General features: G+C 44.6%; 1 protein-coding gene across 3 annotated transcripts in view; it reads left to right on the top strand.

The window, feature by feature from the left end:
* SEL1L3 (SEL1L family member 3) overlaps nucleotides 1-24819 on the top strand; it is a 119708-nt gene that overhangs the window by 9680 nt on the left and 85209 nt on the right. For 2 of the 3 annotated variants that reach the window (XM_056555929.1, XM_056555919.1), the window contains exon 2: nucleotides 24175-24406. In XM_056555929.1, the coding sequence (XP_056411904.1) occupies nucleotides 24353-24406 (54 nt within the window). In that variant the 5' untranslated portion in view covers nucleotides 24175-24352. Of the gene's footprint in view, nucleotides 1-12422; nucleotides 12524-24174; nucleotides 24407-24819 lie in introns of those variants that run through there. The other variant, XM_056555946.1, reaches the window with a different exon arrangement.

Genomic DNA, 24819 nt, shown 5'->3' with positions numbered 1-24819 from the left:
CCAAGCGTTATATAGGGTAAAATCTGATGATTGGTTCCCTTTAAACTCCATTTTACAGCGTCCCAGGCTATTGGAGACCTAAGATGGCGGATCCACATGTGAGTACATGGGGCAGGGGATTATGGGAGGGCGGGAAACAGCGGTGGGAATGAAGGTAGGCGGGCTGACCCTGAATCACATGTGAGATGCAGCCTATCAGTGTTCACTGACCCCTGTGATGTCACAGCCCCTATATAATCGGTGGCCATCTTGCCTCTCTTCATTTAATCTATGCACTCAGATGGAGAGGACGGGACTGCGTGTGTGTGAATAGCTCATACCACAGCGTTACACTGCAACTGCTAGTCACATCAGCATTAGGGAAAGGCAGTGCAGAGTGCAGAGTGCTGTGCTGTTACACTGAGAAGGATCATTGATAGCTAAACCTCCTATTCACGTTATTGAGCATTGCAGCAGAGAGTAGCAGATAATTGTCAGCTGCCTCATACAGATCTCCAAGCTGCCTGAACTTTCTGAAGCATCTTATCTCCTCATTGTTCAGCCCAATTGAGTTTATTTTTGTTTGCTCCACAAAACTTCTGCTGCTCGGAATTGTGTGACAAAGTGCAATTTAGGGTTTAATCCCTGGATTTTTTTTTTTTTGTGATGCTGCACTGTTGGGTCCTGCAGCTGTTCAGAAATACGTGATTGTTCAGTGGACTGTAGTGCATTTAAAAATTAGAGGGCTTCAAAGTAGAGCAGCAATTTTCAAAAATGTCATGAAAATTGCTAAATCTGAAGGGACAGATGTTACAGAACTACAACTCCCAGCATGCCTGGGCAGTCGAGGCATGCTGAGAGTTGTAGTTTGGCAACATCTGGAGGGCTACCGTTTGGGCACTAGTGTTGCTCTCGAATATTCGCAATTCGAATATTATTCGCGAATATCGCATATTCGCGAATTCGCGAATTTCGCGAATATAGCGCTATATATTCGTAATTACGAATATTCGTTTTTTTTTTTTTTTTTTTTCTTCACAGTTCACATCACAGTGATCACCCCTCTCTGCTTCCAGCTTGTGTGGTGTAAAGAAGGCTGTAATACTACTGTGTGAGACTGGCGTGCGAAAATTTGCATATACGAAAATTTGCATATGCTACTTTTCGCATATGCGAATTTTCGCGTTTGTTAATTTTGTAAATGCCAATATTCACTTATGTTAATTTTCGCATATGCGAATGTTCGCATATGCGAAAATAAAACGAGAATATAACGAATATGCGAATATTCGCGAATATATGACGAATATTCGTCCATATATTCGCGAATATTCGCGAATTCGAATATGGCCTATGCCGCTCAACACTATTGGGCACCACTGTAACAGTGGTCTCCAAACTGTGACCCTCCAGATGTTGCAAAACTACAACTCCCAGCATGCCCAGACAGCCTTTGGCTGTCTTGGCATGCTGGGAGTTGCAGTTTGGCCTTCCTAGTGGTTGCCACAGTAAAGATCGTTTTACTTTCACTTTCATTTCTCCCCCCCACCGTCGATTCCCTACCTGAGCAAGTATCCAGCAGGCTCCAGCGAAGATCCGGGGTCCCCAGGCATCTTCTCCTGCAGGTACGGCCTCCATCTTCTTCCCAGATCCCCTCGACATCCAGGGGCGGGCAGAACGGGGGGTTGCCATGGCAACCCCCTGTCCTGCGCTGCCATTGGTTAGAACTCTGTTCTGACTAATGGCAGGGGATAGGAGGAGATCGCAGCTCTGCGACCTCACTCCTATCCCTTAGGCTGATCGGGGCTGTTGCTGACAACTCCGATCAGCCCTATTTTCCGGGTGATCGGGTCACCAGAGATCCGATCAGCCCGGAATTGGAGAAAATCGCATGTCTGAATTGACATGCGATTTTCTCCGATCGCCGACATGGGGGGGCCAGGACCCCCCTGGGCGATGTGCCGGGGTGCCTGCTGAATGATTTCAAGCAGGCATCCGGCTCCGGTCCCCAACCAGCTAGCGGTGGGGACCGGATTTCCCACGGGCGTATGGATACGCCCTCGATCCTTAAGGACTCGGAATGCAGGGCGTATCCATACGCCCTGTGTCCTGAAGAGGTTAAGCTGTCAAGGTGCTCCATACCGTCAAAGTCCAAACAATAGTATCCACCGGCTGGTGTTTTACAAAAATACAGAGTTTTTTCTGCTAATAGGCATATTACTGCCCTCATCAGTGCATACCACATACCTACATCCAAGTATTGTACCATTTAGTACCTGTTAAGCTGTCAAGGTGCTCCATACCGTCAAAGTCCATACAACAGTATCCACCGGCTGGTGTTTTACAAAAATACAGAGTTTTTTCTGCTAATAGGCCCTCATCAGTGCATACCGCATACGTACATCCAAGTATTGTACCATTTAGTACCTGTTAAACTGTCAAGGTGCTCCATACCATCAAAGTCCAAACAATAGAATCCACCGGCTGGTGTTTTACAAAAATACTGAGTTTTTTCTGCTAATAGGCCCTCATCAGTGCATACCGCATACGTACATCCAAGTATTGTACCATTTAGTACCTGTTAAACTGTCAAGGTGCTCCATACCGTCAAAGTCCATACAACAGTATCCACCGGCTGGTGTTTTACAAAAATACAGAGTTTTTTCTGCTAATAGGCCCTCATCAGTGCATACCGCATAGGTACATCCAAGTATTGTACCATTTAGTACCTGTTAAACTGTCAAGGTGCTCCATACCATCAAAGTCCAAACAATAGTATCCACCGGCTGGTGTTTTACAAAAATACAGAGTTTTTTCTGCTAATAGGCCCTCATCAGTGCATACCGCATACGTACATCCAAGTATTGTACTATCTAGTACCTGTTAAGCTGTGAAGGTGCTCCATACCGTCAAAGTCCAAACAATAGTATCCACCGGCTGGTGTATTACAAAAATACAGAGTTTTTTCTGCTAATAGTTAGGCATATTACTGCCCTCATCAGTGCATACCGCATAGGTACATCCAAGTATTGTACCATTTAGTAGCTGTCAAGATGCTCCAAACCGTCAAAGTCTAAACAATAGTATCCACCGGCTGGTGTTTTACAAAAATACAGAGTTTTTTCTGCTAATAGGCCCTCATCAGTGCATACCGCATATGTACATCCAAGTATTGTACCATTTAGTACCTGTTAAGCTGTCAAGGTGCTCCATACTGTCAAAGTCCAAACAATAGTATCCACCGGCTGGTGTTTTACAAAAATACAGAGTTTTTTCTGCTAATAGTAAGGCATATTACTGCCCTCATCAGTGCATACTGCATAGGTACATCCAAGTATTGTACCATTTAGAACCTGTAAATCTGTCAAGGTGCTCCAAACCGTCAAAGTCCAAACAATAGTATCCACCGGCTGGTGTTTTACAAAAATACAGAGTTTTTTCTGCTAATAGTAAGGCATATTACTGCCCTCATCAGTGCATACTGCATAGGTACATCCAAGTATTGTACCATTTAGAACCTGTAAATCTGTCAAGGTGCTCCAAACCGTCAAAGTCCAAACAATAGTATCCACCGGCTGGTGTTTTACAAAAATACAGAGTCTTTTCTGCTAATAGTTAGGCATATTACTGCCCTCATCAGTGCATACCGCAAAGGTACATCCAAGTATTGTACCATTTAGTACCTGTTAATCTGTCAAGGGCTTACATACTGTTCAAGGACAGCCGTAAGTAATCACCTGCTGCTGTTCTAGACAAATACTGTTTAAAGAGTAGTGTAGTGTATTGTAATACCCTCATAAACGCACTAAGTATGTCAGGCAGAGAAGTGCCAGGACATGCACAGAGGAGTGGCAGAGGCCTAAATACTACAGGCAGAGTTGGAAGCAGACTTGGGGCGAGTGGCAGCAGGAGTCGCAGCGAGAGGCCTGAGGTCCCGTTATCAGCCAGCTGTCGTGTCTCCACCAGCAACCCATCTGCCGTCGTTGATTGGTTAACACGCTCATCCACATCATCACTAGTGACATCTGACACCCCCAGTCAACAGTCGGTGGGTTCCTCAGACACAACCCTCAGTTGGCATGGCCCGGGAGCAGTCCGTGTCCTCCCATTGCCTTTGTCCTATGCTGTTCCCTCTCCTAAAGAAGTATCTTATGCTGTGGGTTCAGCTCCACTATTTACTGAGGACGATCCAATAGAGGACAGTCAGCAGCTACTGGACAGCCAAGCAGGGGAGGAGACATGCGCCGCTTGCTCTGCTAGGCAGCCAAGTAGTGATGCGGAGAGTGACGTGGGAGGCGGTGTTGCAAGTGTTCAGGGTCCTGAAGCAGACATTGTTGGGGAACCTGAGGAGGACATCAGTGACGTGCACACAACTGTTGATGATGATGAAGCCGATTGCAATTGGGAGCCGGGTGCAGAAGGGGCTTCATCATCATCAGGAGAAGAGAGTTGCAGGTTGCCCTTGAGGCAGCAAGGCGGTAGCACGGTTGGCAGTCAGCGTGGTGGCAGTAGTGGAAATTCGGGGGCCAAACGTGCCCGGGGGAGACCACCTGCTTCGCGGCAGCCTACCTTTCCAGGAGGTAGTGGAACAGGGGTTCCTGGAGATGGCGCCAGTAGCAGTCAATTAGTGCAGACTGCGGGTCGGAAAATCAGCTACTCGGCGGTGTGGAAGTTTTTCATAAGGCATCCGGAGGAGGTTCACGTAGCCACGTGCAAGATCTGTCGGCAGAAGGTGAAGTGTGGCCAGGGTCCCAATGTTGGTACCACGGCCCTGCGTCAACACATGCTTCGCCACCATAAAGCGGCCTGGGAGAACCGTGGCTCCGAGGTAGTGGTCCAGCCTGCTGCATCACCCAGTGGCCATCCGCTCCCCCCTTCATCCAGCCAAGGCTCCACCACCTCAGCCGAAGAGAGCTGTGTGTCAAACCCTCCTTCTGTCGCTCCTGCTTCTCCCGCTTTTAGTCAGCCATTCCGCCAACAGTCCATCGGCGAAACCATGTCCAAAAGACAACAGTATGCGCCCACTCATCCAACAGCGCAGAAGTTGAATGTGCTCCTGTCCAAGTTGCTGGTGTTGCAGTCCCTCCCTTTTCAAGTGGTGGACTCTGCACCTTTCAGAGAATTGATGGCTTGTGCCGAGCCGAGGTGGAGAGTCCCAAGCCGTCATTTCTTTGCGAAGAATGCAGTACCAGCCCTGCATAAGTTTGTACAAGAGAAGGTGGGCCAGTCCTTGAGCCTGTCGGTGTGTTCAAAAGTGCACGGCAGCGCCGACATGTGGAGCTGTAACTACGGGCAGGGACAATACTTGTCTTTTACGGCTCACTGGGTAAATGTTGTTCCTGCACAGCCACAACAGCAACTTGGACAGGTCACACCACTTCCTCCTCCACGCTCTTGCTCCCAGGCAGTTGGTCCTGTTACAGTGTGCGACGCCACCTCCTCATGCTCCACCGTGTCCTCGGCCTCCACTGCACGTCCAAATCTCGGTGGCCATTCATCGTACCATGTGTGTAGGGCACGCGGTGTCAAGCTGTTCTTCACATGGTTTGCCTTGGCGAACGGAGTCACACAGGGGAGGAACTGCTAAAGTTCATTCGTAAAGAAATCCGAGTATGGCTTACTCCACAAAATCTGGAAATGGGAACCATGGTGACAGGCAACGAGAAGAACATCGTGTCTGTGCTGCGACAAGGAAGTGTGAAACATGCGCCCTGCATGGCACACGTGTTGAATCTGGTTGTCAAGCACTTCCTCAAGTCTTCACCCCATTTGCAAAACATCCTGAAAATGGCAAGGAAACTGTGCATGCACTTCAGCCACTCGTACACCGCCAAGCACACCTTCCTTGAGCTGCAGCGTCAGAACGGTATCCCACAACATAGTCTTATTTGTGACGTTGCCACACGTTGGAATTCCACCCTCCATATGTTGGACAGACTATACGAACAAAGAAAAGCCATCACCGATTTCTTAATGATCCAAGCAGATAGGAGTACTCCCCTGTGTAACTTCAATGTTAACCAGTGGCAGCTCATACGGGACACCTGCAGTTTGCTGAGGCCCTTTGAGGAAGCCACATTATTTGTGAGTCGCCTGGATTACGTCATGAACGACGTAATTCCACTCCTACATTTCCTACAACAAATGATTGAAACCATGGCTGGTCACGGCAATGGAGACATTGCGCCTATATCTCAAGGCTACATGAGCCCTGTGGGGGCTGAACTGGAGTAGGAGGATGAGGAGGGGCAGAGCGGAGCACAGTTTAGGTTGGATGAGATGGCCGGGGTTTCTAGTCTTCGGACAGGACAGGAGGAGCAGGAGCAGCCAGAGGAGCTGGAGGGTTATGAGGAAGTTGAGACAGAGGACCCAGACACACCGTGGCAGTATGCAGTGGAGATGGAGGCAGGTAGTCCCTCCTAGTCACTGGAGCAAATGGCACGATGCATGCTCAGTTGCTTGCGTAGTGACCCCCGAATTGTCAAAATTCGTCAGCGGGATGACTTCTGGATCTCCACCTTATTAGACCCTCGCTACCGTCCCAAAATGGGGGCCTTTTTTACACCCACTGAGAGGGAGGAAAAACTGACCTACTACAGAGACATTCTATGTAGTCAGTTGGCTGATGCCTATCGGCCACATGGTCCATCCACTCGCAGGTCTGACTTGGGGGGCCCTCTGCGCTCACCTTCCACTGCCATGGCTGCTGGGGAGGAGAGGGGTGGGAGGAGCAGTACCAGCTCAATCAGCAGCAGCCTGAGTCTACAGTCGCTGATGAGTAGCTTTTTTGACTCTCATAGTGAAGCAACTCATCAGCAGCAGGTAGACATGGAGCAGGACTTGACCCAGCAGGTGGTGGCATACCTTGACATGGCCATGCCAACAACCATTGAACATCCGCTGGACTTATGGGCAGCCAAACTTGATTTATGGCCACAACTAGCAGTAGTTGCCCTGGAAAAGCTGTCCTGCTCGGCCAGTAGTGTGCCATCAGAGCGGGTGTTTAGTGCGGCCGGGGCCATAGTCACCCCAAGGCAAACTCGTCTGTCCACCAAAAAGGTGGAGAGACTGACGTTTGTCAAGATGAATCAGGGATGGATCAGCCAGGATTTCCAGCCACCAATGCCAGATGCCTCAGAGTAGATTGACCAAGCTGCTACACCAACATTTCCCAATTATGGTTGGTTATGAAACCCTCTTGGGTTATCAATTAGGGTTATGGAACCCTCTTTGGTACTGCGATTGCCTGCTCCTGGCTCATCCTGTGTCTTTCAGGAACTACTTGCCTCACTGATGCTTCTGGCCTTGGGCCTTTAATTTTTGGATGTTTAGCAGTAGCTAAATATATGCTTAATGCAAATGTCAACATTGATCTTTAAATGTAAGGGGTTATGAAACCCTCTTGGGTACTGCGATTGCCTACTCCTGACTCATTCTGTGGCTTTCAGGAACTACTTGCCTCCCTGCCCTCAGGCCTTGGGCCTTCAATTTTTGGATGTTTAGCAGTAGCTAAATACATGCTTAATGCAAATTTCAACATTGACTTTTAAATGTAAGGGGTTGGTTATGAAACCCTCTTGGGTACTGCGAATGACTGCTCCTGACTCATTCTGTGTCTTTCAGGAAATAATTGCCTCCCTGATGCCTCAGGCCTTGGGCCTTAAATTTTTGGAAGTTTAGCAGTAGCTAATACATGCTTAATGCTAATTTCAACAATTATCTTTAAATTCTCTGCTAGGGCCTTTTTCCTACCCCGCCAGGGCCGATCCGAGGACCTCACTAAACCATCCAATCGGTAGTAGAGACATGCGGTGTGTACAAAGGGCAGGGACTTAATGAACCCGAGCTTATGACCGGCGCTTAGTTGTGATTCTTCTTTCCTGGCAAATAATTGCAATCCCTGATCCCTATCACGAAGGGGATTACCCGCACCTGTCGGTGAAAGATAGACACACACTGGTCCGTTCAGTGTAGCGCGCGTGCAGCCCCGGACATCTGAGGGCATAACACACCTGTTATTGCTCGATCTCGCGAGTGATCGTGCAATGTAAGGGGTTATTAAAGCCTCTTGGGTACTTCTGATGCCTACTCCTGACTGCTCCTGTGTCTTTCAGGAAGTACTTGACTCCCTGATGCTTCTGGGCTTGGGCCTTTAATTTTAGGATTTTTGAAATACATACATACATGCTTAATTATAATTTCAACATTTATGGTGCAATGTATCGGGTTATTAAACACTCTTGGGTAGTGTTTTTTTCAAATTTTCTGATAATTATCATAGTAATAAACTTGAATTTTCCACAATAATAACCATTACACCATTGACCGATTGTTGCGTGTGATTTTTTAAGTAAAATTTTCAAAAAAAATACGCAGAGGGATGAACTCTGCTTCCTTATTTCATAAAAAATTATTTTATAGAAGAATGTCTTTTGGTGGTCCACCATCCTGCATTATAGAGTCTTCTGGACTCTTGGATATGCGCTTGTTCTTAAACAAAGGTACAGAAACCAAAAATGGCCGGTCAGGGCTATGGAGACGTTGCGCCTACATCTTACGGCCACATTAGCCCTGTGGGTGCTTGTGAGATTAGGTCCTTTGTACCCACACGGCTGGGTCCGGGACACAAATTTTGATTTAAATTTAAAAAAAAAAAATCACACATTTCAATGGTCTCCTCATGCTGCAGCCAACTCCAGGCTGCGTCATTCTGGTAATATATAGAGAGCACTCGCTGTCCTAAATTTTCGTTAAAATTTTTCATCAAAACTGTTTGTCTTTTTTATTAGGGATTGTGAAGCTTTGGTGCGTACTCATGCATCAGCCAACTCCAGCCTGTGTCATTCAGGCAATATATGGTTTACTGATTGCGCTGCTGGGCCTGGGTCTGGGAATTTCAAATTTTCTCATAGGTAGCACCCGCTATCCATAAGTCTTCTTCATAAATTTCTACAATTGTTGTGTTTTTTTTGAGGGATTGTGAAGCCCTGGTGTGTACTCAATGCTGCTTCCTGCTACACTCTGTCAGCCCGTTGGTCCTGCGACAGTGTGCTACTCCGCCTCCACATCCTCCTCTGTGTCTTAAGCCTCCACTGCCCGGACAAGTCTCAGTGGCCCTTCCAAGTGTGCAGGTAACGGCGGTGTCACGCTGTTCTTCACATGGTTTGCCTTGGCGAGAAGTCTTGGAAACAATGACCGGTCAGGGCGATGGAGGCATTTCGCCTAAATCTCACGGCCACATGAGCCCTGTGGGGGCTTGTTGGATTTGGTCCTTCGTACCCACACGCTGGGGTCCGGGACACGCAAAGGTTGTTTTAAATTTCAAATAAAAAAATTATGGCGCTGCTGGGCCTGGGTCTGTTAATTTCAAATTTTCTCATGGGTAGCACCCGCTATTCAAAATCTTTTTCAAAAATTTCTAAAATGGTGGTGTATTTTTGGGGGGATTGTGAAGCCCTGGTGTGAACTTGTGCATCAGCCAACTCCAGGCTGTGTCATTCAGGCAACATATGGGTTACTGATGCCGCTGTGAGGCATGGGTCTGGTAATTTTAAATTTTCTCATAGGTAGCACCCGCTATCCAAAATCTTTTAAAAACATTTCTAAAATTGTCGTGTTTTTTGGGAGGGATTGTGAAGCCCTGGTGTGTACTCGTGCATCAGCCAACTCCAGGCTGTGTCATTCAGGCAATATATGGGTTACTGATGCCGCTGTGGGGCCTGGGTCTGGTAATTTCAAATTTTCTCATAGGTAGCACCCGCTATCCAAAATCTTCGGTTTAAATTTCTTTCGCTTCATCTTTTAATCTTAGGGATTGTGAAGGCCTAGTGCCTACTCATGCTGCTGGCAACTCCGGGCTGTGCCATTCATCCACTATATGGTCTCCTCATGCTGCCAACACCTTCATGCTGTGTCATTCAGCCACTATATGGTGTCCTCATGCTTCAGCCTCATCCAAGCTGTGTCATTCAGCCACTATATGGTGTCCTCATGCTGACATGTCCATGCTGTGTCATTCAGCCACTATATGGTGTCCTCATGCTGCCAACATGTCCATGCTGTGTCATTAAGCCACTATATGGTCTCCTCATGCTGACAACACCTCCATGCTGTGTCATTCTGCCACTATATGGTGTCCTCATGCTGCCAACACCTCCATGCTGTGTCATTCAGCCACTATATGGTGTCCTCATGCTGCCAACATGTCCATGCTGTGTCATTCAGCCACTATATGGTGTCCTCATGCTTCCAACATGTCCATGCTGTGTCATTAAGCCACTATATGGTCTCCTCATGCTGCCAACACCTCCACACTGTGCCATTCAGCCACTATATGGTGTCCTCATGCTTACAACACCTCCGTGCTGTGTCACTCTGCCACTATATGGTGTCCTCATGCTGCCAACACCTCCACACTGTGCCATTCAGCCACTATATGGTGTCCTCATGCTTCAGCCTCATCCAAGCTGTGTCATTCAGCCACTATATGGTGTCCTCATGCTGACAACACCTCCATGCTGTGTCATTCTGCCACTATATGGTGTCCTCATGCTTCAGCCTCATCCAAGCTGTGTAATTCAGCCACTATATGGTGTCCTCATGCTGCCAACACCTCCACACTGTGCCATTCAGCCACTATATGGTGTCCTCATGCTGCCAACACCTCCATTCTGTGTCATTGAACCACTATATGGTGTCCTCATGCTTCAGCCTCATTCAAGCTGTGTCATTCAGTCACTGTATGGTGTCCTCATGCTTCAGCCTCATCCAAGCTGTGTCATTCAGCCACTATATGGTGTCCTCATGCTGCCAACACCTCAACGCTGTGCCATTCAGCCACTAAATGGTCTCCTCATGCTGCCAACACCTCCACGCTGTGTCATTCAGTCACTATATGGTCTCCTGACACTGATGCCACCACCAGGCTCTGTCATTGTGCTGCTGTGCGGCAGTGATTCTAAGAGCGAGGCCGGTAATCTGCATGTTATTCTGAATAACAGTATTATTTCACTAACCCAGCACACTCCATATGCGTTTTAGAACACAGCAAAGAGGCTGTATGTAGGCTAGAAATAGCCTTTTTTAATATAGATTTGCCGTGAAAAAATTTGGATCGAAACAAACTTTTCCGGAAAATTTGGCGAATCGGACAAATCGAATTTTTGAAAAGTTCGCTCAACTCTAGTCGTCGTCATCATAGGGGGAAGATTGCAGGCCCCCTCTTCATCCAGTGATAACCACTGCAGATGATCGGCAAGATCGTGGAACAGTTGGGCTGCGACCACCGCAACTTTCTTTTGTTCCGGTGCCATTTTGGTGCGCACGCCACATGGAACGCTGCTCTCCGCCATTTCTGTACCTTCCGGCTCTCCTTTGTGCAGACTGAAGAGGTAGCTGTGCAGGGCTCCTTTTATATTGGGTTTCTCCAAAATGGCGGCCGGCTGGAAGGACATCATCGGTGCAGCCCCGACTTCCGGTCCCTCCCGAAACAACAGCAGTGAATTTAAGTTCCCTTTCGGCTGCGACACATTTACTTGGTAGCCACGCCCAGGGGCGGGTCATGGCGCAGTGCGGTCTTTCTTTGCGCGCTTTTCCGGCAGCGGGTTGCATCGCTGACCGGACCAGAGAATCGTAGAATACATTCACTTCTCACTTTTCACATTGTCGCAGCAAATACATTTTTGCCTCCCCCCTTACTATTCGCATGTGCTCTCTGCATGCGGCACCATTCACACAATTCCGTACTCTTGGATGGTGCCTCGTAAAACACATTAATACAGTCTTTTACATAAGGGGGAGTACACTTTACTTACTGGCAACAGCTGTAGGCACACACCCGTATCCTGTTCGTGGGACGCCAAAAAGCTATGTGATAGCCTGGGGGAGTAGGGTATGGGGAGTGTAGCTGTGCGGTGACTAAAGGGTGCTTGTTAACCCTTGCTATTCTTGACGCAAGGGTGTAATGCTTGTCCTACCGCCACCCTTCCCAAGAGCGATAGGGAGGTAGATAATAAGGGAATGTCCACAACCGGAGAGTTTGATGAAACAGTTGTAACTTTTACTGAAGATTTTAAGCAAGCTTCATAACCGGAACAGTTGCCTCACATGCAAGCTTTCTTTGGAGATTAACAAAGGTTGGGACTTTAGCAGTTTAGAGTCTTTAGGCGCTGTTCCACTGGATTTAGGGGATTTAGTTGCGGTCCAGTAGTCACGCTAGCTTTAGCGGGGGTAGTTTAGAACTCACGGTTTAAGTTCCGCTGAGGCCGGTAGGTTTTCAGGCCTAGTTTGTCTTTGCAAGTTGCGCAGATCCATCCTGCTAGTCCAGCATTCCACTAGCGCAGCAACCCAAGTGAGCGATAATTGGCTACAGCTCCCTTATATGGGCAGGGGCTGGACTAGTGCTAATTGGTCCAATACTTGTGTCAATCACAATTTCAAAGGATCATGGGTAACACGTGACCCAAGGACCTCCAAAGGTCCTCCAACATACCATAGAGGATATTAACATGGTCACATGACCGAAGGTCCTGCGACGCTAAACAAGGTAAGTACTATACATTATATTAAATATATGTTATTATGAAATATGTACATATATCAACATTATAGAATTAGAGTAGAGAAGAGACGACAAGGGGCTGTCCCACCTGGGGGACCCTACCTGAGCGTAGTTACTCTGACTTTGGGGACCACCACACTAGGAATGACCCATCTCCCACCACTCCCGGAGTGCGGTCACAGGCCCGCCCACCACTCACTCTGTCATAGACACGGAGCGCTCCATTATCTCCAGCAGCATGGGACGCGGAGCGCTCCATTATCTCCAGCAGTGACCACAGTGGTCCCTGCCCAGTCCCACAGTGTAAGCAAATATCCCCCCGCACAGTCCCACAGTGTAAGCGGCGTGCAGGCATTCCCCCCCCCCACACACACCCACCCCCGCACTACAGTCTTAATACCGTGTACAATCCCCAAACCCCCTCCTTGCACCATTTTAGTGGTGCACAGTAAACACTGTCCCGCCACCTCCCTACAGTTCCGTCCCACCATTGTGTTTCCGCACGCAAGGCTTCCTCCAGGCAAGACAGCTCCCTGTAAGTCAACGGCCCTGTATGTGAGGGGTTGGGGGGAGGAATATATTTGTAAATATATATATATATATATATATATATATATATATACACATACCAGTGTTTCCTAGGGTACCTCCAGCAGTTGCAAAACTGCAATTGGGCATGCTGGGAGTTGTAGTTTTGCAACAGAAGGAGGCACCCTGGTTGGGAAACGCTGAAACGCTGATATGTGCATGGTATATACAGTTCATAGTGAAAGTATTCGTCCCCCTTGAACTTTTCGACCTTTTGCCATATTTCAGGCTTCAAACATAAAGATATAAAACTGTAATTTTTTGTGAAGAATCAACAAGTGGGACACAATCATGAAGCGGAACAACATTTTTGGGATATTTGAAACTTTGTTAACAAATAAAAAACTTAAAAATTGGGCGTGCAAAATTATTCAGCCCCTTTACTTTCAGTGCAGCAAACTCCAGAAGTTCAGTGAGGATCTCTGAATGTTCCAATGTTGACCTAAATGACTAATGATGATGAATAGAATCCACCTGTGTGTAATCAAATCTCCGTATAAATGCACCTGCACTGTGATAGTCTCAGAGGTCTGTTTAAAGCGCAGAGAGCATCATGAAGAACAAGGAACACACCAGACAGGTCCGAGATACTGTTGTGGAGAAGTTTAAAGCCAGATTTGGATACAAAAAGATTTCCCAAGCTTTTAACATCCCAAGGAGCACTGTAGGAGCAAGCTATAATATTGAAATGGAAGGAGTATCAGACCACTGCAAATCTACGAAGACCTGGCCGTCCCTCTAAACTTTTAGCTCATACAAGGAGAAGACTGATCAGAGATGCAGCCAAGAGGCCCATGATCACTCTGGATGAACTGCAGAGATCTACAGCTGAGGTGGGAGACTCTGTCCATAGGACAACAATCAGTCGTATACTGCACAAATCTGGCCTTTATGGAAGAGTGGTAAGAAGAAAGCCATTTCTTAAAGATATCCATAAAAAGTGTCGTTTAAAGTTTGCCACAAGCCACCTGGGAGACACCAAACATGTGGAAGAAGGTGCTCGGGTCAGATGAAACCAAAATCAAACTTTTTGGCAACAATGCAAAACGTTATGTTTGGCGTAAAAGCAACACAGCTCATCACCCTGAACACACCATCCCCACTGTCAAACATGGTGGTGGCAGCATCATGGTTTGGGCCTGCTTTTCTTCAGCAGGGACAGGGAAGATGGTTAAAATTGATGGGAAGATGGATGGAGCCAAATACAGGACCATTCTGGAAGAAAACCTGATGGAGTCTGCAAAAGACCTGAGATTTGACGGAGATTTGTCTTCCAACAAGACAATGATCCAAAACATAAAGCAAAATCTACAATGGAATGGTTCACAAATAAACATCCTGGTGTTAGAATGGCCAAGTCATAGTCCAGACCTGAATCCAATCGAGAATCTGTTGAAAGAACTGAAAACTGCTGTTCACAAACGCTCTCCATCCAACCTCACTGAGCTCCAGCTGTTTTGCAAGGAGGAATGGGCAAAAATTTCAGTCTTTCGATGTGCAAAACTGATAGAGACATATCCCAAGCGACTTACAGCCGTAATCGCAGCAAAAGGTGGCGCTACAAAGTATTAACTTAATCCCTTAAGGACCAGGGGGTTTTCCGTTTTTGCACTTTCGTTTTTCCTCCTTACCTTTAAAAAATCATAACCCTTTCAATTTTGCACCTAAAAATCCATATGATGGCTTATTTTTTGCGCCACCAATTTTACTTTGTAATGACATCAGTCATTTTACCCAAAAATCTACGGCGAAACGGAAAAAAAAACCATTGTGAGACAAAAGTGAAAAAGAAACCCCGCCATTTTGTAACTTTTGGGGGCTTCTGTTTCTACCCTGTACATTTTTTCGGTAAAAATGACACATTCTCTTTATTCTGTAGGTCCATACGATTAAAATGATACCCTACTTATATAGATTTGATTTTGTCGTATTTCTGAAAAAAATCATAACTACATGCAGGAAAATATATACGTTAAAAATTTTAATTTTCTGACCCCTATAACTTTTTTATTTTACCGCGTATGGGGCAGAATAAGGACTAATTTTTTTGCGCCGTGATCTGAAGTTTTTAGCGGTACCCTTTTTGTATTGATCGGACTTGTTGATCGCTTTTTATTCATTTTTTCATGATATAAATTTTTGTTGGCGCGTACGCCATTGACCGTGCGGTTTAATTAACAATATATTTTTATAATTCAGACATTTCTGCAAGTGGCAATACCACATATGTTTATTTTTATTTACACAGGGTTTTTTTCACTTTTTTTGGCAGTGTTATAGCTCCCATAGGAGCTATAACACTGCACACACTGATCTTTTACATTGATCACTGGCTTCTCATAGGAAACAACTGATCAATGATTCTGCCGCTTGCCTGCTCATGCCTGGATCTTAAGCACTGAGCAGTCATTCGGCGATCGGACAACAGGAGGCAAGGAAGGAGACCCTCCTCGTGTCCTACAGCTGTTCGGGATGCCACGATTTTGCCGCGGCGATCCTGAACAGCTCCCTGAGCAATGTTTTACTTTCACTTTAGACGCGGCGTTCAACTTTGAACGCTGCGTCTAAAGGGTTAATAGCTCGTGGCACCGCAATCATTGCCGTGCGCTATTAGCCACAGGTCCCGGCCGTTGTTAGAGGCTGGGCCCGACCCGCTATGACGCGGGGCCATGTCGTGGCCCCGCATTATAGAAAGGGAAAGGACTCAGGACGTACTGGTACGTCCTTGGTCCTTAACAGGTTAAGGAGGCTGAATAATTTTGCACGCACAATTTTTCAGTTTTTTATTTGTTAAAAAAGTTTGAAATATCCAATACATTTCGTTCCACTTCACGATTGTGTCCCACTTGTCGTTAATTCTTCTTCACAAAAAATTACAGTTTTATATCTTTATGTTTGAAGCCTGAAATGTGGCAAAAGGTCAAAAAGTTCAATGGGGCCGAATACTTCCACTATTCACTGTGTGTATATATATATATATATATATATATATATATATATACACACAGGGTGGGCCATATAAATATTAACTTCCTGGCACATTAGTACATGTGAGGGGGGAAACTTTTCAACATGTGTGGTAACCATGGCGGCCATTTTAAAGTCAACCATATTGAATCCAACTTTTGTTTTTTCAATAGGAAGAGGGTCATGGGACACATCAAACTTATTGGGAATTTCACAAGGAAACCAATGATGTGCTTGGTTTTAACATAACTTTATTCTTTCATGAGTTATTTACAAGTTTCTGACCCCTTATAAAATGTGTTCAATGTGCTGCCCATTGTGTTGGATTGTCAATGCAACTCTCTTCTCCCACTCTTCACAGCATAGACAATTGCCTTCAGAGGACCCCAAAGATAAAAGTTTAAGGGGGTCAGATCGGGAGACCTTGGGGGCCATTCAACTGGCCCACGACGACCAATCCACTTTCCAGGAAACTGTTCATCTAGGAATGCTGAGACCTGACACCCATAATGTGATGGTGCACCATCTTGCTGGAAAAACTCAGGGGACGTGCCAGCTTCAGTGCATAAATAGGGAAACACATCATCATGTAGGCCAATGGGTATGCAAAATTGCTACATGATGATGTGTTTCCCTCTTTATGCACTGAAGCTGGCACGTTCCCTGAGTTTTTCCAACAAGATGGTGCACCACCACATTATGGGTGTCAGGTCCGAGCATTCCTAGATGAACAGTTTCCTGGAAAGTGGATTGGTCGTCGTGGGCCAATTGATTGGCCCCCAAGGTCTCCCGATCAGACCCCCTTAGACTTTTATCTTTGGGGTCATCTGAAGGCAATTGTCTTTGCTGTGAAGATACGAGATGTGCAGCACCTGAAACTACGGATACTGGAAGCCTGTGCTAGCATTTCTCCTGTGGTGTTGCTATCAGTGTGTGAAGAGTGGGAGAAGAGGGTTCCATTGACAATCCAACACAATGGGCAGCACATTGAACACATTTCATAAGTGGTCAGAAATTTTTAAATAACTCATGAAAGAATAAAGTTACGTTAAAACCAAGCACATCATTGTTTTTCTTGTGAAATTCCCAATAAGTTTGATGTGTCACATGACCCTCTTCCTATTGAAAAAACAAAAGTTGGATTCAAAATGTCCGACTTCAAAATGGCCGCCATGGTCACCACCCATCTTGAAAAGTCCCCCCCCCTCACATATACTATTGTGCCACAAACAGGAAGTTAATATCACCAACCATTCCCATTTTATTAAGGTGTATCCATATAAATGCCCCACCCTGTAGAGATATATATATATATATATATATATATATATATATATATATATATATATTTACATACCGTACACGTTGTGAGAAATATCTCCTGCATCTTCAGTCACTGTATGTGTTATTGCAGTGTTAGTCAAGGTATAGGAGTATTGTTGTGTTTTGGTATGGCATTGTTATTTAGTCACGGTATGGCGATATTGTTCTGTTTTGGTATGGCAGTGTTAATTAGTCACAGTATGTTTCTGTTCTGGTATGCCATTTTTATTTGGTTACGGTATGGTGGTATTATTCTGGTATGGCAGTGTTATTTAGTCATGGTATGGGGTATTGTTTTGTTCTAGGATGGTAGTGCTATTCAATCACGGTATGGCGGTATTGTTCTGTTCTGGTATTTTGGTGTTATTTAGTCACGGTATGGCAATATTTTTTAGACCAAAATCCAGACCCCCAAGGGTTGGGGCAAAATGAGTTTTCACCTAGGGTTGCAAAAATCCTTGCATCAGCTCTGGCTGCAGCTCACTGTTCTAAAGCAGCATCTCGGCCTTTAAATTAGTGAGCCTGCAGCCAGGGCTGACAGGGGACGTCACAGTAAAGAAATGACATGTCAGTCCCGGTGGCCACAGGAAAGAAGAAACCACAGACGGCCATGTGAGTCTGTCTGTAAGTGTATCTGTCTGTAGTGTGTGTCTGTTAGTGTGTGTCGGTCGGTCAGGCCCTGCCCCCCCTCCCCCCCATGTGAATGTACAGGGTACATTCACATGGGCGGGGGTTTACAGTGAGTTTCTCACTGCAAGTTTGAATGAAAAACGTCTGGTACGGCGCTGTTTCCAAAGCGGAGCCTCCAGCTGTTGCAGGCATGTCTAGGCATGCTGGGAGTTTTGCAACAGCTGGAGGCACCCTGCTTCTGAAACACTGCCGTAGGCTAATTTTGGTATCGGAGGCAAGTCTAATTCTTGCATCCTGGTCCGTCCTTTTGCAAATCCCTAATTTAGGCCTCAAATGCGCATGGTGCTCTCTCACTTCGGAGCCCTGTCGTATTTCAAGGCAACAGTTTAGGGCCACATATGGGGTATCTCCGTACTCGGGAGAAATTGCCTAACAAATTTTGGAGGCTTTTTCTCCTTTCACCCTTTATGAAATGGAAAAGTTGGGGTCTACTCCAGCATGTTATTGTAAATAAACTTGAATTTGTTACACTAACATGCTGGTGTTTCCCCATACTTTTCATTTTCACAAAAGGTAAAAGGAAAAAATGACCCCCAAAATTTTCAACGCAATTTCTCATGAGTACGGAAATACCCCTTATGTGGACGTAAAATGCTCTGCGGGCATACATTTTTCATTTGCACAGCCCATTGTTCCAAAGATCTGTCAAACGCCAGTGGGATGTAAATGCTCACAGCACCCCTTATTACATTCCGTGAGGGGTGTAGTTTCCAAAATGGGGTCACATGTGGGGGGGGGTCCACTGTTCTGGCACCATGGGGGGCTTTGTAAACGCACATGGCCCCCGATTTCCATTCCAAACAAATTCTCTCTCCAAAAGCCCAATGGTGCTCCTTCTCTTCTGAGCATTGTAGTTCACCCGCAGAGCACTTTACATCCACGTATGGGGTATTTACATACTCAGAAGAAATTTTGGGAGGCATTTTCTCCTATTACCCGTTGTAAAAATGAAAAATTTGGGGTAACACCAGCATTTTAGTCAAAAAAATCTAATTTTTCATTTTCACTTCCAATTTTAGCGGAAATTTGTCAAACATCTGTTGGGTGTTAAGGCTCACTGTACCCCTTGTTACATTCTTTGAGGGGTATTGTTTTCCAAATAGTGTGCCATGTGGGGCTTTTTTTTGCTGTTCTGGCACCATAGGGGCTTCCTAAATGTGGCATGTCCCCCAAAAACCATTTCAGCAAAATTTGCTTTCTAAAAGCCAAATGTGACTCCTTCTCTTCTGAGCATTGTAGTATGCCCGCAGTGCACATGGCGTCCACACATGGGGTATTTTCATACTCAGAAGAGATAGGGTTACAAATTTTGGGGGGCATTTTCTCCTATTACCATTGTAAAAATTAAAAATTTGGGGAAAAGACAACATTTTTGTGAAAAAAAAATTTCATTTACACATCCAACTTTAACAAAAAGTCGACAAACACCTGTGGTGTGTAAAGGCTCACTGTACCCCTTGTTATGTTCCTTGAGGGTGTAGTTTCCAAAATAGTATGCCACGCAATTTTATTTTATTTTTTTGCTGTTCTGGCACCATAGTGGCTTCCTAAATGTGACATGCCCCCCAAAAACCATTTCAGAAAAACTCACTCTCCAAAATCCCATTGTCCCTTCTGAGCCTTGTAGTGCACACGCAGAGCACTTGACATCCATAAATGAGCTATGTCCTTACTCAAGAGAAATTGGGTTACAAATTTTAGGGGGATTTCTCTCCTTATACCCCTTGTAAAATTTCAAAAACTGGGTCTACAAGAACATGCCAGAACACTTTGCTACTATTCCTATGAAACACCTAAAGGGTTAACACACTTATTTAATGTCACTTTGAATACTATGAGGGGTGCAATTTTTATAATGGGGTAATTTATTGGGTATTTCTAATATGAAGGCCCTTCAAATCCACTTCAAAACTGAACTGTCCCTGAAAAATTCCAATTTTGAAAATTTTGTGAAAAATTGGATAATTGCTGCTGAACTTTGAAGCCCTCTGATGTCTTCCAAAAGTAAAAACATGTCAACTTTATGATGCAAACATAAAGTAGACATATTGTATATGTGAATAAATAAATAATTTATTTGGGATGTCCATTTTCCTTATAAGCAGAAAGTTTCAAAGTAAAAAAATGATGCGAAACGTTGAGCGAAACGCCTTGAGCAAAACGTTGGGTGGTGGAGGCTCGCACGTCTATTCCTCTCCATTGTGATAATGATGTTGTGATCTGTTGATGCATATTTCTTTACACTTTGAGCCTTCTTTTGGATCTGTGAGGTCTATATGTTCCATGCACTGTGCCACGTTACTTACCTTTGATGCACTATAACCACTATGGTCCCCATAACCATTTTGATGTATATTGAGTATATTTATACCTCCTATTAGGCTGTATGCTAAGTGCATATTATCCCCTTGTCAGTTAGTTCCTACATTACCTTTGCTATTATCTTATCACTTTGGAATATTTTTATATGTTTTTAAATGTATGTCATTTGGAGTATATTTGCTTAATAAAGTATTGTTTCAGTACCTATGCATGGTTGGGTGCGCTTATTTCTGGTGTTTCTAATAGTCAATTTTCATGGCGTAGATCTGTTATGCTTTAATTTTTAAACTATTAAGTTTAAAAAATGCTAAATTTTCAAAGTTTTCATCAAATTTTGGAATTTTTCACCAAGAAATGATGCAAGTATCAACGAATATTTACCACTAATATAAAGTAGAATATGTCATGAAACAACTATCTCAGAATCAGAATGAGAAGTAAAAGCATCCCAGAGTTATTAATGCTTAAAGTGACCAGATGTGCAAATAATGCTCAGGTCCTTAAGGTGAAAATGGGCTGGGGTTAAACAAAAGGTCATAGTCAGATGACACATTCCCTTTAACATATGTTTAGTGTGTCTAGCATATAAGACATAATAAATAAAACAATTAGCAAGCATTATCTCAGATATATAAGGGGTTATTTATCATTGTGTTCTTGTGCTTTTTTTGTCTACATTTTGCACATTGCAGTTTTTTGTGTGCTATTTGTGGGTTTTCTTGTGTTTTTTTCCTTAAGTTGTAAAATCAGTCAATTTGAACTTTTTGTGTTGCTAGACCATTTTTTGAAGTGATGGATGCAGTGGTCACAAATTTATGAATTGCGTGTTTTTGATTTTTGTGCATATCTTGCCAACAAAGATGGCCAACATTTCACAATTTCATGTGCCTAAGTAAAAGTTCATGAGCCCAAGTGATGATAACAAAATTTAAAAAAGCTGAAAGTAAAAATATATGTATATATATATATATATATATATATATATATATATATATATATATATATATATATATATATATATACATATCTGTTCAACTAAAACCTCCGTCTCTCGATCACAAAATATTTTTTTTTCCTGGCCTGTGGCAAGGTAAAACACTACTATGTTGTGAGGGAGACTCTCTTTGCAGACCTTTTTTTTAGACATTAATTTGCCTTAAAATTTTAACTAAAACAAATAAAGCCAAACACACAGACAGACAAGCTCCTCAGAAGCAGGGTAGACATGATCTGAAAGTGGCGGTAGAAAACGATCTGGGAGTGGATATGTGGATCTGCGTGCAATTTTTCATGGCCACTGTGACAATTTCATAAATTTGGCGGAACACCGCCAAAAAAACCCGCATCTAGACAAACAACAAAAATGATCTTGCCAAGACCATTATTCATAAATAACCTGTCATGTCTGTCCTGGTCTGTGTTCACACACAGCTATGTTGTCTGTCCTGACTTCATTTTGACTTCATTACATCTTGCTACTGTCATGCTGCTAATGGAGGCTTTGGGTGAAACACTTCTTATTTGAGGTTTTATCTACTATCTTTGTTTTAGCATGCACTTTCTATTTTTTGGTTTTAGCCATGTTAGGTGGAATGCTCTTAGTGGATTTTAAGCTGTGTTTGTTTAGTCGGTTTTAGGATTTGTTTATCCTTTCTGCTATGTGCCTGTTCACACTGTGTTTTTTCTTGTATCTGTTTATGTGAAGTTCTGTGTTTTATATTTCTGTTTTCCTACTGGGCCAGCATCCTGACCACACGATGGAGGGTGCCGCTAGCCAGTAGTCTATTTGGATTTATTATTATGGCTTCTCCTTTAATGGAGTGGAGTGTCCAGTTTGTGTGTCCAGTGTGAACAGTGTCCTATCTGGCATCCCTGTTACCGCTGCAAGTCTACTGGAGGTGTTCTGAAGGGATTGCGATTATTCCTGTCTTGTGTTCAGTGTGAACAGTGTTCTATAAATGTATCTGGCATTCCTATTGCCTGTCCATGGGCACTTTGTGTCTACTGGAGGTTTGCATAGGGAATGCGAATATTCCTGATTAGCGATAGATCCCTGTTTCAGGACCATGGGGACTTTGTGTCTCTGGATGTTCTGGGGGATTATGCTATATTCCTGTCGGTTCCTAAAGTCTGGTGACTTATCTGTTTTCCTGTCTGGTGTTTTGAACTTTATGTTTATTAGTTCTTGATTTCAGATCTTTGGAGTTCTGTACATGACTACTGATCTATAGTATCCTCTGTTCCCGACCACGGATCTATAGTGTTTTCTGTTCACGACCACTGAGTCCTCTGTTCCTGTCCGCTGATCTATAGTGTCCTGTTAACAGAAGCAGCAAATGATTCCGTACAGGACGTATTCACTATTTTAAAGAAAATCTGTCATCAGAATCACCCGCACTAATCCTGTTACACAGGCTTGTAGTGCGGGTGATCCTGATTAAAACGCTTCTTACCTCATTAAAAACTGTGCAGCGGTTCGCCAGATATCTTCATTTTTAGTTATATGGTATTCCCAGGCTTGGGACTAAGTGGGAGGTCCGCAGCACCAGCACGGACTCGCTTACGTCATTTTCACCACGTGGAGCGGCTGCCCGGCTCATGAATATTCATGGCTGCCTCATCGCAGTCTTCCTCCTGGTGTAGGTCACGTGGGTAGCGCTGCGCATGCACCATGCGCCGTACACCCGGAAGCGGCATTCTCCTGCATAGATAGATATGCAGGAGAATGGCGCTTCCGGGTGTACGGCGCGTGGCGCATCTGCGGCGCTACCCACGTGACCTACACCAGGAGGAAGACTGCGATGAGGCAGCCATGAATATTCATGAGCCGGGCAGCCGCTCCGCCCGGCGAAAATGACATAAGTGAGTCCGTGCTGATGCTGCGGACCTCCCACTGAGTCCCAAGCCTGGGAATACCATATAACTAAAAATGAAGATATCTGGTGAACCGCTGCACAGTTTTTAATGAGGTAAGAAACGTTTTATTCAGGATCACCCGCACTACAAGCCCGTGTAGCAGGTTTAGTGCGGGTGATTCTGATGACAAATTTCCTTTAAATGGACTCATAACGATTACTGTTGTGCTTTTGAAAGAGCACATACATCCCATAAGGCATTGCTAGGTAACTCTGTTCGGCTATAAAAGTGAATGGGGTCGGCTGTTTCTGGTAACAGCATATGTATATTAACGGGGGGGGGGGGGGGTCAGAAACATAGTGTGAGCGTACCCATACAAAACTTGCTTACAACTTTTCAGAAGCAAAAATCCCACTCATGTGCACGTGCGCCAAATTTAATACACTGCATGCGACTTTTGATAAATTAGGCATGCGCACATGTAACTTGAGCCTGGTAAGTTAATTTTTAAAACGTGTTTCGATAAACACACAGTGATAGATCTCCCCCTTTGTGTTCATTATTGTGAAGTAATCACGTTTTTGCTATACGGTATGCAACTGTATAGCAAACTGTATTCATTGACCACCCATACAAAAACATGCAGAACTAGATGTATCCGGTTATGTAAGTTTTTGTACAGGTACGTTCTCTTTATTTTTTCGTGCTCAAAACTGTAGTCAACGGTTTTTATAATACCCAATTTTGTAAACAGTTTTATCAGTTTTTTGTTTCCTGTTTTTTTTTTTGGGGGGGGGGGGTGAGGACTGATACAAAACCGTATTGCAAAATCGTGATGTGAGTGCAGCCTAATATGTCTGTGTCCAAATCTCCTTCCTACCGTATAACAGTGCTCTAAAAATAAATCACTAACACAGACGTGGATCTAAAGAGATTACCTGAGAGGGAGGGGGCACGTCCGGAGGGGAGGATCAGTGCAGCACCTGCCCATGTACACAAGTTTTCCTGTGCTTCCACCTGGCAGCCCCACCCCGCAGTACAAGAAGAAGAAGAAGACAGGGAAGAAGAATGCTCTGCAGAAGACACATGCCAGGTGCCCCCTTTCTGCTGCTGCTCTGCATGGTGAGAATTGCCAGGCTCTAACATTCCTCTAATCATCCTTTATTACTGTGTGGGCACTATGTGGGCTGGCATATAATGCCCATTGCCTAGCCTTCTGTATCTCCAGTAACACATTGCACTCGTTCACAGAGCTGTAAATGATCTCTGCTGTTTTATCTCATTGACTTTAGTCTTTTTTTTTCTTTTTTTTATTGTATTCAGTGTCTATATGACTCATGTTTCCTACATATGTAACACCCTGTTCTGTGGTTGAGATCATTGATCACTGGGTATTCTGCACACCTTGGCATTACATGTATATCTGTTATGTGAGGATATGGCATTATATTATATCACATCATAATATATTTTGCTACAATGTAGGAAATCATTGTCTGATATATTAATAGTTGAACAGAATTCTACTTTAGGAT

This window comes from Hyla sarda, chromosome 1 (assembly GCF_029499605.1).
Source record: "Hyla sarda isolate aHylSar1 chromosome 1, aHylSar1.hap1, whole genome shotgun sequence".
Taxonomy (NCBI): domain Eukaryota; kingdom Metazoa; phylum Chordata; class Amphibia; order Anura; family Hylidae; genus Hyla; species Hyla sarda.
Note: the sequence above shows the minus strand (reverse complement) of the source record. Positions and strands in the feature narration are given on the sequence as shown.